The following is a 17,323-nucleotide window of genomic DNA, read 5'->3' as shown; positions in this document are numbered from 1 at the left end:
AATACAGTAATCCAAGACATGTATTCCCCTTTACTAGCTATTACATTGGATTAGTCATGGTATATGTGGTACAGTTCTTATCCCCATCTTCCCCTGATACAGTGGATCTTCAAGAAAATAAGTCCCTTTACTTTATTGACCCTGCTGTGCAGGGAGGGCAGCAGCCGATGGAACAAAATTCCCTCTTCACCAGGATTGTTGTTTGTCTCCGTACCTCAGAGCAGCTACCAGCAGGCCTTTGCTACCCTTCTCCCTTACCATTCTCACCCTACTGCTACTAGAAGGCGTTTGTTGCTAATGTGTGAAGTGCTATACAGGACATAAAAAAGTTTTATGCTCTTTGCACTATAAGGTGTCTAGACTCTAAGACATAGTGAATAGCTTAAGGTCAGAGAGAAGTATGCAGACGAGGACAACCAAAATGATCAAGGGTCTGGAAACCAAGCCTTATGAGGAACAGTTGAAGGAGCTTGGTACCTTTAGCCCGTAAAAGAAGAGACTGAGAGGAACTATGATAGCCATCTGGCTTACTGCAATGCACTTGTGCTCAATCTAGGAGCTGCACTTGTGGGGCTTCACATATGTTCAATCTAGGGGCTGCGGTTAGTGCAGAATGCTGCAGCACAGTTGCTAACAGGAGTGAGACCTTCTTCTGTTCTGTGATGTGGGTGTTCATTTGCTAGTGGGCCAATTTTATGGATTTACTATTACTGTAGTAGATAAAGCCCTTACCAACTTAGGACCTGCGTTTGCTTCTACACAGTTCCATCCTTATTTCAGACATCATGATATATGAATATATCACGATGTTTAGCTGGTGATATGTCACTACGTTGAAAACCAGATATTGCCCAGCCCTGCTGTTTACTTACAGGATTGCTTTACCACATATATGCCCACACAGTCGCTTTGATCTGTAGAACAGGCACTGTTACAGGGCACATAATACTCGTTCAGCACGCACACACACACACACACACACACACACACACAAAGTCGATCTCTTAGCATGGTGGCACAAACATGTTGGAATGCCCTGCCTATTAACTATATTTGCTATAGTCTTTTCATTGTCTACTTAAAACATTTTTGTTTAGGTATGCCTAGCCAGCAAGTAGTTATATGTGTTTTATATATTTTTAGCTATTGTTGATTTTAATCATCTTCTGAATATTTTTAAATACCTGTTTACACAGTCATACCTTGGATCCCAAACGCCTTGCGAGTCTAATGTTTTGGCTCCGGAACACCACAAATGCAGAAGTGAGTGTTCCAGCTTGAGAACGTTCTTTGGAACCCGAACGTCCAACACGGCTTCAGATTGGCTGCAGGAGCTTCCTGCAGCCAATTGGAAGCCGCACCTTGGTTTCTGAATGTTTTGGAAGTTGAACAGACTTCCGGAACGAATTCCGTTTGACTTCCAAGGTACGACTGTAATTGTTTTTAGCAATAATTTTAATGTTTTATATTTTGTAAACTACTTTGAGCTTTCTTTGTTTTCAACCATCAAGCAATATATTTATATTTTTTAACAACGTATATAAAATAAAATAAAAATCTGAAGTATGGTGGGATAAAGAACCCTTTTAGTGGATGTGCCTCAGCTTGAAAATATTCTCCCCAGAAAGCTTCACCTAGTGCCCACTTTGATGTCTTTCTTGCAGCAGCCAAAGGCCCTTTTATATTTTAGACCTTACATTGTTTTTGAGCTAAAATCTTGCTGAAGAATTTGCCTTTGCAAAGAATATACACATAGTAGGGACATTCAATAGCTATTTGGTATTCTCCTCATTACTCCCCATTAGAGGTTAGCTCATTTTCCTGTTAAAGGCAATAAAGTTGTCAAAGGGAAACTTTCCAGTGTCAGTCTGCATACAAAATTAAGAAGCAACCATGATAATACTTATCTCCAGCCTGTTCACATGGTTGGCTGCTCATTTTCTATCCCATCTAGAGAAAATACAAATGCTCCCCAACCAATGAAATGCACAAGATTCAATAATGCAAATAATGTATTTACCAAAATTCAAATTGAGTAGTTCATGTATAAATCCCTTATCCGGCTATGATCACTCTAGTATTATATTATGCAATATATTGATTGCTTCACTGTGAGGTTGCATGCTACATCCCGCAGAAAATTAGTTGCTATGTAGAGGATTCCATAAAGAAACTGGTACTGCAGTTCTTTAAATGACCACTGCCCTAAAACCAGGCAGGGAAATTTTTGTAAATTGGAAGAGCTGCGCCCCCCCCCCCCCCCCCGCCATCAGCAATGCCTTACAAAGGCTAGCCAACAGAGACTAGTAAAAAAAAGTTGTGGGTTGATGTATTTGAGGGACACACTTGTAAGAATACTGTACTCTGGTCACTGTTGTCATGTTGGATCTTATGCAAGTCATGGGAACACTAAATTGATGAGGCATGAAACTTTGATAGCAATGCACTAGCTGTAGATTTTTAAATCTTCTTCTTTGGTGATCACTCATAGCCGAGTAAGATGGTCTTCCAAAAACAAGGTTACAATAGCACAGCTATATAATACAGGTATACTGAGGCATGGTACAATGACAAAATAGTAACTTGACAATTTTTGTACTGCCAGATATGCAGTCATTATATGAAAATTCTGTTCAATTTCAGTGAGACTTCCAGTCCATTCTTATGCAGATTTACTGAAAGTAACTTCCACTGAATTCACTTTGAATATTATTTGGCTTATTCCCAAGTAAGATTGTATAGCAGGCAGCTTTAAGGATGTTGAGAAGCGCTGCTCAAATCTTTTTCCATTCTGTAGCTCTCTCAAGGAGAAGTATCAGGCTAATCTTTAAACTTTTTAGAAGTAAAGAACACCTTATTCCACAGGCCATTTAAAAGTGCATACCATGTTATCAGGGAATTTTATTCAATTACTCTTTATGCTACATTGTGCAGGGGGAGGGGCTTTGCCATAGTATGTTCCATTGTCATACAGGGATGGACAATTTTTATCTTGGCTTGTTGTCAGCCCTCACTTGTGGCCGCCTCCCTTCTCTCATGCCCTGTGGCATATGCAGAAAACTCTGGGATAACAGAAAGGTGCTTTCTGGGCATTCCTAGAAGGCACTGAAGTACTGCCCCCCCCCCTTTTGTAAAAGCCCAGTGGGAAAGAAATAAAATATCCTCTCCATCTCACAAGTTGCCCATGAATTGTAGAGAATTCAGTAGAAAAGGAGGGTGTTTTTTATGTCTTTTCTTGGGCTTACACAGGACATATATTGCTTCTCCTCCCCATTCTCTGCACTGGGTATGCAGAGATGTTCACTGCTGCTGTGGATGGGTGTGTAAAAATTTCCAAAAGTAAACATCATAATTGATCACAGTACTCAGGGCGGGGGGGAGGAGAGAGCCACACTTGCTAAACAAGAAGCTACATTTAATGCATAAAAACCATGCTGCTTCCACAGCTTCCTTCATACTTATGAATTATGAATTAAACAATTACCCAGTTTACATAACACTCAAATATTCTCCCTTCATATAATTAGTCTGAAAACGAATTCAAAAAAGTAGGTGAAAATAACATGTGACGTATTAACTTCTGCCAATAATATGTAGGATACTAAACACAAGCAAAGAATCGTAGAAAAGCTATTAATGTTTTACACTAGCATATCTTGTCAACCTACTTCCTTGTTATTCATTACAATATTTGGCCTAAGTCTGAACTATTGTGTCATTTTCTTGTGTAAGTCCAGTCTTTCACCATGCAATCAATATCACTGTGTGGTATCATCAATATATACGTGGCCCAGCTGAAACACAAACTGTGTAGTTGTCCAGGTCACTTTATGGCTACCAAAGGTTTATATAACATCAACTAAAACTAGTTTGTTAAAACAGTAATGGGAAATTATTATTATTATTTAAAAAACCCAATAACAGTGGTTAGCTTGACTGGTGGAGCAGGAAGATGACAGAGTAGAGAAAAAATGAAAAGAACAGAATGTAGTAATATATGGATATTAACAAGGAATTTTGAAAGGAAAACCAGTTTTAGAAATTTTCTGAGGGATTAGAATAGTACTCCTGCAGTGGAGACAACAGCTCTTGTTTACCAACCCAGCGAATTTATGAAGTTTGCAGACTGACAATTTAAAGGACATGGATTGAAAATGTCCCTGTTATGGATGCTTAATGAAACCTTCATGAAATAAGAACACGCTCAGGAACTTCCTACATGTGGGGTGGAAATTCTACAGCTGGGGAGGTTATGCTTTAAAACAGACAACAACAATAAAAACCCTCCCAAGATGAGTTGTTGCTCAGTACTGCCACTAGTATGAAATAGCCCTGTTTATACAGCTGCGTTTCATTACGGCTTATAATATTTGTAATACACGGGGGCGGGAGGGGAGCGTATCCATCCACTTCCAGCAGCACAAGCACAGGATACACTGGCAGTGCACCCGAGACACACCAGCAGCAAGTAGAGCGCCCTCCACCCTCCGACCACCTCCCATCTGTGCAACTGTCAGGGGTCAGCGGCGCGGTCGCTCTCCCGGCGTTGCCTGCGTGCCATAGCGAACACAATAATATACAGACACACCGCGGCGGGGGCTGCTTGCCGCCGCCGCCGCCGCCCCCAGGCGGGGCCCCGGCCATGGGCGACTTCACTCAACCGCAGCGGCCAAAGGGGGGGCGGCGGCGGCAGGTAGGTGAGGCACCCGCCGCAGCGCGCCAACACCGCAGGGAGGAAAGGCAGCGCCTGTCACTCAGCCAGTCACAAAAAGGAGAGGCAGCCCCGAGAAAAGGGCTGCTGCGCTCGCAGGATTCCCGAGCCGCGAATGGTTTCTCAATGGGGCGGAGGAGGGGGAACCTGCTGCACCCCCGACTGGGCGGTTCTCTCTCTCTCTCTTACCTGCCGGGGTGGCTCCGAAGACTCTCACGACGGGCACCCTCTTGACGGGCGCCTCTCTGAAGTGGGACTGGCAGGGGTCCAGGCCGGGCAGAGGGCTGCTCATGTAGTAGTCGGCGGTCACGACCCTCACTGAGAACATGTTCGCCACTGCGGGGGGAGGCGCCCCTGAGGGCGACCGTTGGGCGCACCGCGAGGCTGGGGTGCACCGCCCCCCCACCCCGCACTTACGCCTCCTCAGGCGGCGGCGGCGGCGGCGGCTGCTGCTGCCACCCCGCCGCAGCTCGAGCGCAGCCCCCTCCCTCTCACCCGCCCGCCGCGCGCGCTTCCTCGTGCGCATGGACGAGCGGGCGGAGCACTCATGGGGGGGAGGGAAGGAGGGGCCCGACGTGTGTGTGCGCGCACGCTCCAGCCCTCAGGCGACAGCGGCGGCGGCGGCGGCAAGCCCGGGCAAAGCTCGCCCCAGCCAAGCCGATTGTGTACACCTCACATGGTCAGAAGCAGCCCTCCCTCCCCACTGGAGCTCCTCAGCAGTAGTTCCTTGGCTGCAGCTGTTGTTGCCATGATGATGATGTCACGGACCCAACCACCGCCGTTGGGTGACGGAAGGGGTGTGTTGGCGGTGCCGACCGAGAAGCGCAGGAAGGGCGGGCTGTTGCTTTCCTTCCCCCTCCCACCTCCAGCTTTAGCGCGAGAGTTTGGTTTCTACTTAGTGTGAGGAGGCATCGGTGGCTCGGCTTTCGGCCGCGCTGGCCTGGGTGGGAATGAGAGAAGCCTGGGGAATGCCGAATCGCGGATGGGCGGGGCAGCTTCGGGGCTTGGATGGGGGCTGCTCGTGATCAGGGTCCATGTTTGGCCGCCATTTCGGAAACGTTTGTCTGTAGGAAAAGGTGAGTCTTTGGGGCGCTTCAGAGGACAAGAGGGGTGATGAAAGGGGAATCTCGGGTGCCGGTAACATTTATGAGGCGCAGACATAAATGGGGTGGGGGGCGAAGAGAAGGGCCCTAACGTCTCCTCTGCGCGCGCGCTCCCCTTGGCTTCTCGCGCGCGGGGCGGTGCAGAGGAGAGAAAGATGAATGAAGCGCGGGACTCTGCTTATAAAAGGGCGGTTGCCGCTGCGCGTGTTCCCGATTGGGCGGGGCGGGGCTACTCTCGTGCTCTGCGGAAGTGGAAACCGCCGTGCTCCTCCCTTTGCCCCGCCCGTTGCCGCAGGTGAGGAGCTCAGAGCTGCTTTCGCTTGAGCCCCTATACAGTATATGAAGGCTAAACCCGGGTGCTGTTGAGCAAAGGGCCTCCGGTAGAAGGGGCTTGCTCTTACTATCGCGTAGCGATGTTTTATACACACACACCCACACCCACACCCCTCACTCAAGCTTGGGGATGTATATGTGGGTCAAAACTTGAAATACCTGGAACGTCATGTCTGATACCTGTTATACTCTGATTCCCCCCCCCCCCCCGCCCTTCCTTTGAGACGAAACATTGGGACTCTAGCCATTATTCAAACCTGAAAGCCGGAATAGAATGTATTAATCATCCCCCCTCCATCCAGATATCTCAGTGTTCAGAGGAGTGAATGACAAATGGAAAGCGTTGCTTCACTTGGCCAGTTAATAATGTTAACCCTTCTGTTTCTCCAGTCACAATAATAATCAGTTTGTCTGGAAACCAGCAATATCTGTCAGGTTGTGTTTATAGTCTACTTTCCCTTCCAGCACAGACCTTAGAAATGACCCGAGCTTAACCAGAGGAAAGCAACACTTCTATAAGGATACATGCACCACATCTTATGTGTTTCTGCAGTTTAGGTTATGCTGCAAGTATATTAAAACGAACGCTTTAACTAGTAAAGATAATAGTGCTAAATTATTTGACACCAATAGTCCAGCCTATTGTGCACAATTTGAAGCTTACTGCTTTGCAAGCTTAAGTTGCTGCACTGCTTTGGACATTATAGAGGCTTATAACATAGGTAACATAAAGAACATGGATTGTGTACTTGTCCCCTTTCATATTTGTGGTCCTTCAGTGAAAGAGATTCAAGTCACATAAAGTATTTTCCCCACAATGTATAAATAACTTAGGAAGATGTAGGGATAGCCACTACAGTGGTACCTCGGGTTAAGTACAGTGGTGCCTCGCAAGACGAAATTAATCCGTTCCGTGAGGCTCTTCATATAGCGGTTTTTTCGTCTTGCGAAGCAAGCCCATTGACAGTTTAGCGGATTAGCGCTATTAGCGGTTTAGCGGCTTTTAGCGATCAGCTGTTAAGCGACTTATCAGCGTATCAGCTGATAAGCGGCTTAACAGCTTAGGAAAAGGGGGAAAAAAGGGAAAACCCCCCGCAGAACTTGCAAGACATTTTCATCTTGCAAAGCAAGCCCATAGGGAAATTCGTTTTGCGAAGCGCCTCCAAAACGGAAAACCCTTTCGTCTAGCGGGTTTTCCGTCTTGCGAGGCGTTCGTCTTGCGGGGCACCACTGTACTTAATTCGTTCCGGAGGTCCGTACTTAACCTGAAACTGTTCTTAACCTGAAGCACCACTTTAGCTAATGGGGCCTCCCGCTGCCGCCGCGCTGCCGGAGCACGATTTCTGTTCTCATCCTGAAGCAAAGTTCTTAACCCAAGGTACTATTTCTGGGTTAGCAGAGTCTGTAACCTGAAGTGTATGTAACCTGAAGCATATGTAACTTGAGGTACCACTGTATTTGATGGTTTTAAAAGAGGATAAGAACAATTTACAGAGACCAGGTCTATCAATAGCTATTAATCATACTGGCTATGATTCTGCTTGAAAGAGTTATGGCCCTTTTGATTTCCTTGAGCTATTTTGTCAGCCACTGTAATCGATGGACAAGCACACTTACCTACTTTTACCACACGCTTAGTTTTGTTGGTGGCCTTTTGGTCATTAGTGTGTCACATAGATAAGCCAACTGTGGGCTCTTGCGGTTTGCAATGATATAATAGACCTGCCAAACCTAGTAGGGGTTCTCAGCAGTGCAGTAGCATCAGTTAGGCCCATTTATTGGACTATGCTACTGGTCACCCAAGATAAGAAGCACACACACAAAATTCACTGTTAATATGATCAGATATGTATGTATGTATGTATGTATGTATCAGATACTTATACAGTAACTCATAAGTATGAGTTATGCTGGGTTGGTAGGACATGTGACCAAGCTGAACAGAGTTTCACATATGGGTAAGTGTCTCTGCGGGATGCCTCTTTTTCAGGACTTAGGCCAACCTCAAATCAGATTTCTCTAACAGGAATCTAAGAGTAGAAATTCAGGGAATAGTAAGCATAAAATGGTTGCTAAATTTCTGCTGGTTTCTTGTATACTGGCTTACATTGTGCCAGTTATAATCTTCCCATCTGAAGAAGAGTCATTGTTCAGTGGTATAGTGGAAAGAAAAGAGGGAAACAAATTGCTGCTTGTGGGAGAAGGGTTCCTTCTTAAGCAGTGCAGACTTTGGAAATGTTCCATGAAAGTTTTCTAAATGTTCCAAGCCATTGCTATAAAGAGGAATGTGGAGGGAAGGAATTCCAGGAACAGACCTTGTTGATAGGCATACTTTGCTGTCTTCACTTTTTCTTGAGAAGCTCTCTGCAAGTTAACTAAGGCATGCAACAAAACATTATTCCCCCACCCACCCACAGATAAGTTCAGTATTTCAACAGCAAAAAATCCACCAAAATATTAAATCAATTCATCTGCAGTGTTTGCCGCAGCTGTGAATCAAAGGTTGGATGGTGAGGTTAGAAAGCAAAAAGTGTACAATTAATGGTAATATCAGCTTAGGAGAAAGTGACAAGAAGAGCTGAGAATGGATTATTTTCAGCTGCTCTTGGCTGGTTTCCCAGTTGCTTGAAGAGCAATATGAGTGGGGCAAGCCAACCAACAACCATGAAACCATGGTTAGAAAACTCTGTGTTCAGACATAATGCTAAACCATAGTTAAAGTCAGCATCAAACCATGGCTTTTTTGTTAACAGACCATAGTAAAGTGCATGACTGAAGTCACATGTAATGCTAAACTGTGGTTTGATACAATGTGCAAACCTGGTCAAGAGTTGATACTGAGTTAGGTGGATCAGTGTTCTGACTCTGTGTACGTCAGTTTCCTAAGAGATAAGTAATGGTCAGTTCTGAAAATATAGCGGAATTTTCCCTCCTTTTTTGTCCAGTACAGATAACCTGTGACTTATGTTCATTTAACACATGCAAGTCCAACTTTACACATTTGGCTGAAAAAATTTAAAGGGGAATAGGTGTCCAGCAATCCTACCCACCACTGCACTCAGCTTGAGAGAGTGTTCAGAGGGGGCAGTTGGAGAGTGTGAGCAACCTTGCAGACAGTGTGGAGGGGAAAAGTGTGAGCTGCTTTTGGAGAGTGTGCAGAGGTGCAGGAAGAGACCAGTTGTCTGTTTCTGTATTTATCTTCTTGAACAGATATGTTCAAATCCTGTTTAGAACTGAAACACATTGTCTGGTAAATTGTCACACAAATTATTTTAATGTTTAAATAATCATTGTCGACATACACCTCTGAAGTTCGTAGAGTGTGCACAGACACTTATTATGAACATTGTTGAAGCTTGTTAGCCACTGTTAAAATAGAAATTTCATAGGGAAAAGAAGATACTTAACCATATTATGCAATATCCAAAGGCCCTAGTCAGATTTTGTGTTGAAATGAGGAATTTCTGCCCTTTGCCCTTCAGAACTTCTGACATCTGTTGCTAAGCAACATTTACATTCCTCAGTAATCAGCTACAAATTAGAATAAATAACTGGTACCAAAGAAAATTAAACAGCTCTGCCTAAATGCATGTATTGAGTCATTTCTTAGTCACCTATCTGTCCCAAATGGGTTTCTGAGTTATACATAGCGTTAAAAACAAAATAGCATGACACTAAAAAAACTTGGGTAAAAAGTTAAAAACAAACCATAACTCCACAAAGCAAAAATGGTGCAAATAAATTACACCATTACACAAAATTAATTTAGTTAAAATCAGTCTAGCTAAATTTTTAAATATAATGAAGCTGGAATCAACAGAACATTATTTTGTGAGGAATCATTTTTCCCCTGTCTGCAAAAAGTGAAGAGGACAGGGATAGCATTAATTTCTCAATAGTAACTGATAAGCCAAAGTCAGCAAAGTTTGAAACAAACGTGATAGATGGACCCTGTTCTGTTAATTTCTATCAGATTTTATTGTTTAAAAATACAATTTAAAAGTGTATATGTATATATAATAGAGCAATCTTTTTCATATAAAGTTACTGTCTTCACTTTGTTTATGAAATATATACTCTTTTAATGGATTTTTAAAAGTTAAGTTAAAAAATAGAATGCAAAGAAGTAAAAATGATATTTCTTTCCAATGTTTTCAGGTCCGGGTTCATCTTTCTCATCAAATATACTAGTGAGGCTCCTTCCAAGGAATCACAGGACCATTTAAAGGAAGATAGAAGCATGTCAAAGAATGAAAGTAGTTTTTTCTACCAACTATTTAACATTTCTTATATAGGCTCATCTGAATTAGTAGCTATGAGTGTACTGGTAGAGTGTGCTTCATAGAAAATGAAGCATGTGTCTGTGAATGGTACTCAAAGCAATAGAATTTCTAGTTATGGTTAAGTCTTGTGGATTGTCGTGTAAGACTGATGCTTAATTATCTATGGTTTGCGCTTATGGAAAGCAATAACATTAGTTTTGAAAAGACCACCAGGAATGCAAACAAAAATTTTGCTGTTTTGATAACTGGCTCTGTAATTGGCTCTATTGTGTGTGTGTGAACATTTTAACAACTATAGCTTGATTGGTGGTTCTGATTAAGTTCAGTTTTGTGATTGTACATTTAATGTCTATTAGTGGTAGCAGCAGCAGCAGAACTACGGTATTTTTCCCCCCAGGCCCTGCATGCTAATATGTTCTGCTACTCCCCATTCATTGTAAGTCAAACAGTTGGAATTGGTTTGCATTCAGTGACTTGGGATGCAGTACATAATAAATAGTTGTTAACTCCATGTCACAACAGCATAGAAAGTGACATTTGGAATAGAGAAATAGCAGAATTAGTGAAGAACTGTGGGCAAACAAAATTTTAGCTACTGCTAGTTTTCCCCCCTAGTATGAAGTACTTGATTGTTTTGCAGGTCCTGACAATGAACACATAATTTCTGCTGCAGCTCTGTTTGCCGGTGGAAAATGTATGAAAGGATTTTTTTTTAAACAATCTGTGTTATGTCCAGCAACCCTGAGCATGGAAAAGCTGTCAACCTTGAATATTTCAGTTGTTTCAGCAAGTAAAATATTTAATAAATGAGGTCAGTTTTTGTCTAGTGAAAACATGACAAAATTCTATTTTGTTTATTGAATTAAATAATTGAACAGATACTTGTGTTTTCCACTGCTTTGAATGCTGAGGACCTTGCATGATCCCACAGTGCTGTGGAATCTGCAGGAACAGATCATCTCAGTCTAAGCAGACATTGTGATGAGTTCTTATCTTTCTGTTCTTAGTACTTTTGCCTCAAGCCTGCAATGGCTTTCTTGAAATTGGCATCACAGTGCAGATTCACATTTCATTTACTGCTCATTTTCAGCTTTTGCAAAATGGTTCTCACATTCTCTCATATGTTTTATCAGGTTGTTTTTCTTATATCTTAATTTTCCTAGATGCATCTTTTCTCGTTAGCTCTTGCTTATGTTTTAAGCGAAAGTAGGATCCCTTTCTTATAGCGTACTGCTGCAAAATAACTGCTGACTTTTTCAAATCACTCAACTTGTAGGACTTCTGATTACAGTAAATGGGAAATATGCAAGATCAGTGCTCTGAATACAGGGCTGTAAATGATAAAATTATGCCTAGTGTGAGTTTCAGTAGCATCCCTCAAATTGTGTTGTTTATTCTGCAGTTAACTGTTAATCTTTGCTATGTAAGCATATGTTATATTTATCTTGAGGGTAACATTTAAAATGCTACGGAGAATGCTGATGTGCCTTTCCATATATTCTGATTGAATAAATAGCAGACCACAATCATCCTTTTAATATATTTATTACATTTTTGAGCTACATTTAAAATTCAGTAGAAGAAAACAGAATTGTTTATTAATATGTGATTGCAAAATGGATTTATCTCTTTTTTCATTTGTCATGTTAGATCAGGTGTGTGGAACCTTTGCCCTCCAGATGTTCCTGAGCTACAACTCCCATTAGCATCAGCTGGCCAGGAATGATGGAAGTTTTAGTTCAGCAGCATCTGGAGGACCAAATGTTCTGCACTCTTGGAATATGTAGTATGTATTTATTGTTTAGTTTTGATTTGTATTTGTGGCAAGGCTATATCATTGTAATTGTCTGATTTCCTTTTTATGTGTGCTTTTGATATTTAACAAAATGGATACTTATTAAAAAATGTTACAGTTAATGTTATACTCAACCATATCTTACTGACTCCACAATATTTATATAAGTATCTCTTTAAAGAATGAAATATAATTTCTTGAAGTATGAAACCCTAGCATCTCAAACTAAACAGAGAGCTAAGATCATTTCAGTTCTGCTAATGAGCAAACAAGAACATGGCTTCTCAGTTAACAGGCCAAATGCAAATCCGTTCCTCTCTGCTTGTATGTCCTCACTTGAACTTGATCCTCACAGATCTGTAAACGATTATAACTCTTGCTATAACTAGACCAATATGAGTGACTATTTTTAGAACAGACTCCTTATTTAGCCCGCATAGAACAGAAAGGATTGTTTTCCACAGCTCAGTGAAAAAAGTATAGCTTTTCCAAATGTAACATTAAACATTGTATAACTTCTGCAGAAGTAGAGCCTTACTTCACGAAGCCATGGTGTAATTAATTCCAGATGTTATTCTGTACTTCTTTGGAACCATACCAGGGCAAAAACTGGCCCTCAGCTAGTTAGTTACTTATATGCAGTCAAAAAAAACAAAACAAAAACACAATTAACTGCACAATCTTGCACATGACTACTCAGGAGTAAGCCACATTGAGTTTAATAGGGCTTATTCCCACATGAGTAGGCATAGAATGGCAGCCTAAGAGAAGTATTGTAGTGCTAGAAATAATAAGCAGCTAGGTCTCTAACTTCATATGTGGATTTCTAAAACAAAGGAACACAAGCTATTTTATCACCAGATCAGACTATTTGTCCATCCTTGCCCATTGTCTGCTTTGTCAATGACTCTTTTGTGTCTGAGGGCACTTCCAAATTTACTATTTCCAGGTCAGATTCTGTCACATACTGGCAAATTCAGGTTGCTCAATCAGTGTGGCATTTGCCTCCTAGGTGGGTCATAAGAAAAGGGTTAAATGAGTGTGAAGTGATTGGCCAGTGGGAACCCAAGGGGAGGAGTTAGAGTTGTAATTGTTGGGAAGTTAGTTGGGAGTTGGAGAAGGAAGAGGGAGGATAAGTCTGTGGGTTGGTCGAGTTGTGTTGCGAGAGAGTGAGAGAAACTGATAGCAGGAGTCAGATAGACAGTTGGGATAATCAGTTAGCAGTTATTAGGAAAGGTATAAGCCGGTATAGAAACTAAGATTAAGAAACTGACAAGAAAAATTATCTGAAACCATAAACTTGTTAAGGCTTATAAAATAAACTTGCTTATTTGATTTAATGTTAATAACTGTCTGGACTCTGTGTGTACCCGGGAGAAACGGGTTGGTGGCAGCGGGGAAGCAATCACAGTGGTGGCACGGGTATCAATAGACTGTCAAACGTCCAGGAACCCTGTGTGATCGCCACAGAGGGCACTTCCAAATTTACTATTTCCAGTTCTGATTCTGTCACATACTGGCAAATTCAGGTTGCTCAATCATAGTTGTGCAACAAACTTGCTTCCTCAAAAGATCATACTTCTTGTGATAAGGAATGATTGGAAATGCACTAGAAAGTGTGAGATAACACTGCTTTGATGCAATGTGATCTAACCACCTCACAAACAAATCAGAATGAATGCTCCTTCAATAGCCAAATGTCATCTAATTTCCCTGGGGGGAAATCACAAATGCTCAATAAATGGGTCACCTGGGGGGGGGACCTGAGGTAATCTTTCACATCACTTGCTATTGGAGATAACAGGAACCAGAGTTAAATGTCAGTAATGTTATTTCCTCAGCTTTAGTCAGTGATTTAAAGCAGAGCTACGTGTTGTTCAACTGTAGTATCTTATTTTATACTTGATTCAGTAATTATGTTATTGAGTAAAACAGTTTTTTCACAACACTTTGGTGGGGGGAGGATATGCTCCCCTAAAGCCCACCTCCTATGTGGCAGTAATACTTTCATACATTGGAACTGGCAGGTGAACAGCAAATTGTGATTTGTTCATTTTCTTAAGTTGTAGTATATGTTGTGTAATAGACTTGATAGGATTTGGTGAGGCCAAGGTTTTAGAATTTAGCTGGAGTACATTAGCTTTTTTGTGCATCTTCATTCTGGTTGAGAAAAGGAAGCATTCTCCAAATGACTTTGGCTCTCTGTGATCAGCTTGTTATGCATCCAGTGATGCCTGTGAGATTTAGTGTTTTATCTGCTAGGATTTCCACTGGCAACTGAGAAAACTCATTATGCACATTTATCACATGATCCACTTCATTAGACAAATAGATCTGGGAGAATAAGCTCTCCTCCTAGAAGACTCTTCAGAGGCTCCCACACAAACTGTTTACTGATGGATAGGCTTCTTTGGTCAGAAAACAATGCATTTCTTTGTAGGGAAGTGAATGATTCAGGAAGTTCATTCTCCCCTATCCTTATTCAGAAGCTCAGAGAGGAAGCATGGAAAGGAACATAGTCTCAATGAAGCTACAGAGAACCTTTAGTAATAAAGTGTAAATCAATGCACAGTTAGCTGTCAGCTAAAGCCTTCACATTTGTACTGTGTACAATGTACTGTGTACCATGTACAGTACGTTGTATTGCATGGACACTGTGTCCATGTGTTAGCTGGGCTTGATAAAAATGTGTTTCTTACATGCCTAGACATGAGCCCACTCACATTATTATTATTAGTGGGAGTGGTGTAGCAACAAAAACAGCTAGACCTTTGAGCAACAGTCCTTTTATGAGCTTCCCTTCTGCTGGGAGGCCCTTATCTGTGCTGATAAACTAAGCTGTATAGCTGCTGCTTGACTGTACAAATATTATTTTAATGGAACAGGTGTGGCTATGCTGAAATTCATGAGCTTTGTGCGTTTTTAAAAAAAGTGCAATGAAGGACTAGAAATCAATTAAAAGGCTTTTAGGACACAAGCACACTGAGGAACTTGTCTTTGCTGCTTCCGCTCTTCCTTTTCAGATAAAGGGAAGCTCGCCAAAGCAACTGGCAAGTACCCTTTTCAGGATTCAGCAGCATCCTACATTCATTGTACAGAATTGGAGCTGTGGGCATAAATAGAAGCATTTCTGAAGCCTGATTACATAAGGCCTGAAATATAAGCTCATTGCCCTCCTTTTCTATCTAAATACAAGTGGCAGCGCTACACTATAGGGACCCCAAGGTAAGGGTTACCTATTTTTCTGATCCAGCTCTCTAAACAGCAGAACAAAACAACCCAAGGCCAATTCTTGATTAGGACAAGGAACAATCTTTAAATAAACAAATACCCTTTGCCTGATTATCAGAAAGAACACAAACAGAGCTGCTTTAGTAAGCCCTGCCCACTGCCATTTCTTTGAGTACGTGACTGTTTTCTTTCAAGTCTAAGTCAAACCTACTCTGTCCCTTCAGTGATAGGATAGCTCCAAGAGGCTAGTTTCTGCCTGTTGCCATGGTAAACTTGTTGTACAAGGATATGCAGCTTTGTTTCTTTAAAAATCCAGGTATTCACCCAAGCTTCATTAATGTGGACAAGTGATAAATTATAGTAATTATCTTTCCCTTTCAGCAGCCTGTCTCGCTTGTGTGTCACAGAGCTGCAAACTATTTCTCCCTTTGAACTTTACAGAGGTTAGTAGCAGTCATTCCTGATTCCTGCTGCACCCCCAGCCCTGGTAACTTGAGATAAGGGATGCTAGGCCTTTAACAACAGGCCTTTTCAATTAAACAACTCTTTTGGGCAAAGCTCTCTTGTTTATCTTGCTGCGCATGTAGTAATAGGTTTTGGCTTTCTTGTTTAAATGGTGCCAAACAGAACCTAAAAGCGAGGGTGTAATTTTGTGTGTTTGCTAATGGAAGCTTCTCTTATTGGGCTAGCAGCAACTTGAGAGGCAAGGTGTGAACAATAGCAAGTGGGGAGGGGCTGCTGTGGTTAACACCCCCCCTCCTATTTCTCCTAACCCCATCCTGCACAGTTGCTGTTGTTAAGAGTAAAAACAGGCATGTTAAGTGCATTTAACCTCACATTTGTTTTGGCTCTTCAGAGTGGCAAATGGGCAGTTCTTGGGACGGTCATTGGCATGCACACGGGGTACACCCAGACACATCCTAATGTTTCAAAAAGACAGGGATCATAGTGAGGAGGAGAGGGTATGGAGCAGCAACCTAGCTCTGTCAATTGCCATAACCTGTGGGAAAGTGGTGGAGGGAGGAGAGACAAAAGCAGGAGGAAAACAGAGAGATACAGGCAGAATAACAAGGCTAGAATGGATCTGCAGCTTCTGCCTGTGTCTGCCTCTGGAAGTGGCAGTGGCAGTGGGGTGACTGGCTCCTCCTGTACTGCCGCCACTGGAGCCAATCACTCCACTGCCGTTTCCAGAGTCAAATGCAGGCAGAAGCTGCAGATCCATTCCAGCCCTTTCCTTCTGCCTGCATCTCTGTCTTGTGGCTTTGTCCAAGCTCCACTCGCTACATTTTGTAGAAAGAAATCTGTTGGGGTGAGGGGCTGCTTTTGTGGCATGCAAGCAAGGAGATGGAGGAGGATTCATCCCGCCCTTTGCTTCGTCAGTTAACTGCAGTAATGTGATTGAGCAATTTAAGTCCATAACACCTGGTGAGAGATCCTCATTCTTTAGGACAGAAAGAAAGACGCCATATGTTTTGGCTGGTTTAGGTTAGCTCCTTATCTGGTTAATGATAAAAATCATGAACATGGACTGTTTGTATATGCCTGTTTATCTACAGGGGGAAAATGGTATTTTGTGTCTCATTTTTTAAGTTTGCATTTTTAAAATAAAGTTTAGTTAATTTTTAAAAACGTTTTAGTTTCTTTAGTTTCCTTGGATAAAAACAATGTCATTTATGAGTATGCATTCAATAAATATTCACCTTAAAATAAAATTCCCCTGGGTGCACACTAATGAAATGTTCGGTTCATGCCTATAGGTACAGTGCAGCACTACAATGGATAATGGGACTAATAGGATACTTGTACCTTTTTGGAAGTTTCCTGTCAGCTGCATCTCCATGTGAAATCTAAGGACTGATGCAGAGAT

The 17,323-nt window shown here is 42.1% G+C and overlaps 1 protein-coding gene and 1 long non-coding RNA gene across 2 annotated transcripts in view; one reads left to right on the top strand and one right to left on the bottom strand.

Moving 5' to 3' along the window:
• Window positions 1–5,161, bottom strand: part of REV3L (REV3 like, DNA directed polymerase zeta catalytic subunit) — a 59,805-nt gene extending 54,644 nt beyond the window's left edge. Inside the window, exon 1 of the mRNA XM_079971588.1 lies at window positions 4,901–5,161. Coding sequence (XP_079827714.1) covers window positions 4,901–5,039 — 139 coding nt within the window. The 5' untranslated portion in view covers window positions 5,040–5,161. The remainder of the gene's footprint in view (window positions 1–4,900) is intronic.
• Window positions 5,162–5,313: 152 nt separating this feature from the next.
• Window positions 5,314–17,011, top strand: LOC307213666. The gene is made up of 3 exons (XR_013837608.1): window positions 5,314–5,787; window positions 10,306–13,205; window positions 13,755–17,011. It is a non-coding gene; the product is annotated as an uncharacterized lncRNA (long non-coding RNA).
• Window positions 17,012–17,323: the final 312 nt, after the last annotated feature.

The sequence above is a fragment of the Podarcis cretensis genome (genome assembly GCF_951804945.1).
Source record: "Podarcis cretensis genome assembly, chromosome: 3".
NCBI classification, from domain to species: Eukaryota; Metazoa; Chordata; class Lepidosauria; order Squamata; family Lacertidae; genus Podarcis; species Podarcis cretensis.
Note: the sequence above shows the minus strand (reverse complement) of the source record. Positions and strands in the feature narration are given on the sequence as shown.